The 5,977-nt window shown below is 51.4% G+C and overlaps 1 protein-coding gene across 1 annotated transcript in view; it reads right to left on the bottom strand.

The window, feature by feature from the left end:
• The window catches only part of ZNF282 (zinc finger protein 282), a 21,189-nt gene that overhangs the window by 1,624 nt on the left and 13,588 nt on the right, over positions 1-5,977 (bottom strand). Inside the window, exons 6-8 of the mRNA XM_014528180.1 lie at positions 4,694-4,807; positions 2,750-2,863; positions 1-53 (exon numbers count right to left, since the gene is read on the bottom strand). Coding sequence (XP_014383666.1) covers positions 1-53; positions 2,750-2,863; positions 4,694-4,807 — 281 coding nt within the window. The remainder of the gene's footprint in view (positions 54-2,749; positions 2,864-4,693; positions 4,808-5,977) is intronic.

Here is a 5,977-nt window from a genome sequence, read left to right as displayed (position 1 = left end):
GGGCTGGGGCGGCTGGGCGGGGGCCGGGTTCTTCACCAGCAGCAGGTTGTCACCTGGGGAGGAAGAGACAGAGAAATGACACCCTGATAGTGCTCTGACCAGGACCCCACACTGTCCCTGCGAGGGGCCCAGGTGCTTAACTAATTTGCCTGTGGCTTCACGGGAGTCATAGGCCATCTGGGCCTCGGTTTCTCTAGGAAAATGAGGGGATTGAACAAGGCAAATGGTCACTTTCCATATGGCTCTCGGGCTCCCTGACCCTCTGACCTGCCCCAAGCCACCTGCTGGAGAGCAGGTAGCTTGCAGGTAGGACAGGAAATGCATCCAGAATGCTGGGGGCTGGGTGGGGTGCTATGTGGAAGTCACCTTCTAAGGCAGAATTGCCTGGAAATAAGACAGACCTAATTGTGTTCTGATGTTCAAGGCTAATTTACCTGAGGAGAACCTCTCAACTGGAGGGAATTTGCCAAAACTTATTCAAGTTGAAAAGCTTGACTAGAGGCCAACAGGAATGGGCTGCGGGGAGCTGGGACCATACCCACCCTCACAGGTGAGTCATCTTTCTACCAGGCAAGCTGCCTCCGACTTGTACAGCAGCCTGGTCAGCTGGGTTGGTGTGAGTCCCATCCTGAGGCCTGACCCCACCTGGACCCTGACCACGTGTGCCTGGGGCCCCGTACCCCAGTGTGGAAGTGGCTGCCCAGCCCGCCTCCCCAGGAAGCCTGTTCTTGATCCTGCAATGATGCCTTTTTCGTTGCACCCCATGTCTCAAGGACAAGTTCCCAGTTTTCCTGTACCGTGAGGCACAAAGTCCAGGCTGAGCATCAGAGCAGTGACCTTTGGCCCAGGATTCCGCCTAAGGAACTACTCCCTCTGCAAACTGGAGTCTTTTCATCTCTCTACCCTCCATCACCTCCCCAACCCCCAGCTGGCAATCCTTTCCCCTGGAGGTCCCCCTCCCCCACTCAGGGGCAGTCCATGGAAGAAGAATAAAGGTGAAGCTTGCACCCTGTCCCCCACCTCTTGTGGGCATCCCTTTCTCTCCCAGGACCCATCTGCTCCCCGGAGGCGACTTTTCAGGCCACATCTGCCACACTCCCACCCCCATGCTCGTCAGCATCTGACTGAAGCCTGTTCTCCTTCTATGTCACCCCTAAACAGACTGGGCCCAGCCTGTCCTCTCTGTGCCAATCACAACTGACCAGCAAACAACAAAGAGCCCTCTCCATAGGACAGTGGCCAGGGCAGAGGTAATGCTCAGGCCTCAGCCAGCACGTCCAGGACAATGCCTGCGATCCTGGCTGTGGCCTCGCTGCTCCTTCTACCCCAACCTGCTCCCCCCATTCTTTCCCGGGCGTTTCCCAGAGGACCCCGAGGAAACCACTTACACTAAACCTCCATCTCAGGGACTGTTTCCCTAGAAACCCAACCCAAAACAGCCCTAATGCTACTCTGACGATTCCACAAACACGGTGTGAGCACCGGGCTGCTTTTGTCTCCTTTGTTCTCCCTTCGCGACCCAGCTTAGCTCTGTGGTCAGCGCTGCGGTCACTGACGGTGAAACCCCCTCACCCTCTGTCCTCTGTTCTGCCTGCAACCGGAACCCACTGCTGCGTCCGGCCTCAAGCAGCTGAAGAGGCTGGAGAAGTCACTCCTGTGTCAGAAGGGCCTCCACTCTGAATTAAGTTTGTCTCACAGAGAGTGGGATGTGCTGACCTGGGTTTGAAATGGCCCTTCAGGTCAGGAATGACTTGTGTCCTCGGCTCTTACATGGATTTTAAGCTCTTAGAGGATGTCAGGAATATGGATTCCACATTCCAATCAACCAGAAGAGGGTGACGGTACTGGGTCTGGCAAGGAACGCTACCCTGATGCTAAGAGTGTTAAATCCCCATGAACATATGCCTAAGGTCACTGGTTAATAAGTGGAGCTTCAAAAAATGCCCAGGAGACCCAAACTGAGTGAGACGTTTGGTCAGAAACCTGTTGGTGGTGATGGTGGTGGGAGGAATCCCCTCTCTCTACTCGAGCTTCAGGATCTTCACCAGTGACACGGGGGTGCCAGCTCAGGGCTGGCTCCGGCCAGTGCTGTCTAGACGTGAGCCATCAACTCCTGTCAGCTCTGTCCCAGCCCACTCTCCTTTTCCTACTGTTATGGGCTAAATTATACCTCCCTCCCCTCTCCCACACCAAAAACTATAAAAATCTGAACGCCCAGGACCTCAGAATTCAACCTTATTTGGACATAGGGTCCTTGCAAATGGAATTAGTTAAGATGAGGTCCCACTGGAGAAGGGTGCCCCTGATCCAGTATGACTGTGTCCTTATGAGCCTGGTGAACACACAGACACCACATGAAGACAGAGGACTAGGGTGACACACTCACAAGCCCAGCAACACCAAAAGTTGCCAAAACACAAGAGGCTGGGAAAGGCAAGGAAGGATTCCCTAAGCTTTCAGAGAGGGTGTGGCCCTGCCCACCACTTGACTTCAGACTCCTGGCCTCCTGAACTGTGAGACAACACATTTCTGTTTTTTAAAGCCACCCCGTGTGTGGGCCTTGAAGACAGCCCTAGGAAATGAACATGCCTCCCAGCCTGCAAAAGGAAAGGGGACTGCCTCTGGTACAGACTGATGAAAGGCTGCCTGCCCCAACAGAGCATCGCCTTATCAGGGGGTAGGCTGAGGGAGCAGCCATCCCTCTGGACAAACACCCAGGAGCCCCAGGGGCGCCGCACGCTGCACTTACTGGGGCCAGAGTCTAATCCCAGCTCTCCTTCCATTGAGTCGCGAGGGCCCCACGGGTACGGCTGCTCCTCCTGCTTGATCCATGACAAAATGTCATGTGCTGAGATCAGAGACTCTGTTCGTGGAAAGAAGGCAGTCTTAGCATCTGTTCATTTCTGCTGAGCATCCCATCAAAGGCTCAAAAACCATCACATGCAAAGGCTGCAGCTCCAGCTCTCAGGGCAAGTGGCGGTTTTGGTATCAGTTTCATTTACTGGCAGTCCTCCCCGCTCATGCCTTCGTAAACGGGATATCACTGTGCTCACTACATTTCCCGGTGGTCAGGGAGGAGGAGGCTTGTCCCAAAGTGTGTGTGGCGGCAGAGCCAGGATTAGAACCCAGGTCTCCTGACTATGTCCACTGAGCCCCAGAACAGCCTGTAGGTCCAGGACAAGCCAGAGGGCAGCCTGGTCTCTGAAGGCCCACAGGACCGAGGGATGAGAGGTGGAACTTAAAGATCAGCGATGGTGGAAGCCGTGAGCAAAGGTCGTCATAAGACCTGCACTCTATCAGGAAGGCTTGGCTTTCCCTTCTGCCCTGGAGCCTCTCAACCTCCCCATTGTAAAGCTGTAGATTTGGTCTTCTCTTCCTGGTATGCAGGGGTAGGGTCAAACTTTGGGGTCATAATTACCAAATGAGATGACACTGGAGTTCTCCAGGTCTGCAAGCACATGTCAACACACACACACACACACACACACACACACACACACAGGCCCAAGGCAGGTAGGGCGTCCCAATTATTATTTTATGTTTTCATTTATGCCTAGACCCTCCCCAGAAGTTTTCCTGGGAGACATCTAACTATATTCACTCAAGAAAAATTCCAGAAAGTGTAAATATACATTTACAGACATATACACAACTTTTAAAAGCCTTTTTGGTTATATTTATTGTTTAAAAACCGGTGCTGAAGTAATTTTAGTATTAGTTACATTAACACAGTAAATTGTCAATTAATGACTCCTCTAGAAAAACCCTTTCCACTTTCTAAACTCTGTACAAAGTTGCAGCCCAGGTGGAGTGGCTCAGTGGTTGAGCAACCTATGAACCAGGAGGTCACAGCTCGATTCCTGGGTCAGAGCACATGCCTGAGTTGCAGCTCAATCCCCAGTAGGGAGCATGCAGGAGGCAGCTGATCAATGATTCTGTCTTTTTTTTTTTTTTTTTTTAATATATTTAATTGATTTTTTTACAGAGAGGAAGGGAGAGGGACAGTTAGAAACATTGATGAGAGAGAAACATCGACCAGCTGCCTCCTGCACACCCCCCACTGGGGATGTGCCCGCAACCAAGGTACATGCCCCTGACCGGAATCGAACCCAGGACCCTTGAGTCCGCAGGCCGCCGCCCTATCCACTGAGCCAAACCGGTCAGGGCCGATGATTCTGTCTTATCATTGATGTTTTTATCTCACTCTCCCTCTGTAAAATGCTATATAATAAAAGCCTAATATGCTAAATGACCAGTCATCTGGTCGTCTGTTCAACTAATCAAAGCATAATATGCTAATGACATGCTAAGGCTACTCAACCGCTCGCTATGACATGCACTGACCACCAGGGGGCAGACAGTCGACCGGTCAACCAGTGGCTATGATGTGCATTGACCACCAGGGGTAGACTTCTGACTGGTAGGTTAGCTTGCTGCTGGGGTACAGCAGATTGGGACTGAGCGAGATGGGTAGGACATGCCCTGGAGCCCTCTCGCAGTCCCTCCCTGGCTGGCCAACCTCCCGTGTCCCTCCCAGGCCTTGATCGTGCACCGGTGGGGTCCTTTGGCTTGGCCTGCGCCCTCTCACAATCCAGGTTGAGGGAAATCCCCTCCCCAGTACACAAATTTCATGCAATAATAATAAAAAACTCAGCAGCCTTGTCCTCCCAATATTCCAGAGCACCATGCTCACCTGAATTGGGGTCCGTTGGAATATCTCTCTCTGCCAAGTCCTGCTGATCCCACACACACGGGTTCTCCTCCTGTTTGATCCGGGACAGGAGGTCCTGGGCAGAGGCTGGCGAGTCTGCAAGTGGGAACAGACCAGCAAAGGTGTCAGGGGACACAAAAATGCCCACAAGTCTTTGCTTTGAGTAAATCTCTTACTACATGCAGTTGTGTCTTTTTCCTACAAATTGGGTGTAACTAACCTATGCTAATTAATTAGAGGTTTAAGTCAGCTTGGCCTCAAATACTGGAGCTTTTGCTGCAAATAAGTGGATACTATTGGGGAATGATGTAACAGTGACTTCAAGAGAAAGTCCTTCTGTGCTTGGGAACTTAACTCCTTAGAGGAGATTCATGCTCAGGTACTGAGTACTATGTACTGAGTACTGAGCACCACCATAGAAGCAGCTATTCCTCATGTGGGGATTTTCCAGGAAAATCATACCTTCTCGGAAGCCTTTTATCTCAACCATTTTAGTGGGCTATTTCTAAGATGTATTCTACATCTCCTTTCTTCTTCAGAGGCCATCACACCTCATTTACCCTTCACTGCCCTCTCATCTCTGAAAGATCTCTCTGAAGATAGCAATGCTGCAGTGCCATGGAGGACTGCATGACAAGGGCTTTCCTCCACTCAGCCTCTGTCGTCACTTGCTTATGGATGTGAGGCTCTGACGAAGGGGATGAGGTTTGTGAGCTCCAATCTGTGGATCAGGAGAGCTGCCGTATGCTAACATATCGGGTGATGTCTCATTTTATGTCTCCTGGCCTTTCACACCACATTCTGTTGCTTGGCCTAAGCCCTGAATGTTTCTTACTTCTCTGCTCCCAGGACCTTCTGGGAACAGGGAAGTAATAAACAATGTCCAGATATTTGGCCAAACATTCTAGAGGTTGCTGTGAAGGTATTTTTTAAAGATGAGATTAACACTGAACTCAGTAGACTTTGAGTAAAGCAGATTACCCTCCATAATGTGGGTGGGCCTCATCCAATCAGTTGAAGGCCTTAAAGAAAATGCTGGCCTCCCCCGGGGAAGAGGAACTTTGGCCAGCAGACCAGGTCTCCAGCCTGATAGCCTACCCTGCAGATTCTGGATGCGCTAGACTCTACAGTCACAGAAGCCATGCCTTCAAATCAATCAATCAATCAATCAATCAATCTGCTCTCTTTCTCTCTACACCCACACATCCACACACACCCACCCACACCCACACCCCCACCCCCACCCATACACCCCCCCCACAAACA

This window comes from Myotis brandtii, unplaced genomic scaffold (assembly GCF_000412655.1).
Source record: "Myotis brandtii unplaced genomic scaffold, ASM41265v1 scaffold621, whole genome shotgun sequence".
NCBI lineage: Eukaryota > Metazoa > Chordata > Mammalia > Chiroptera > Vespertilionidae > Myotis > Myotis brandtii.
This window is presented reverse-complemented; position numbering and strand designations above follow the sequence as displayed.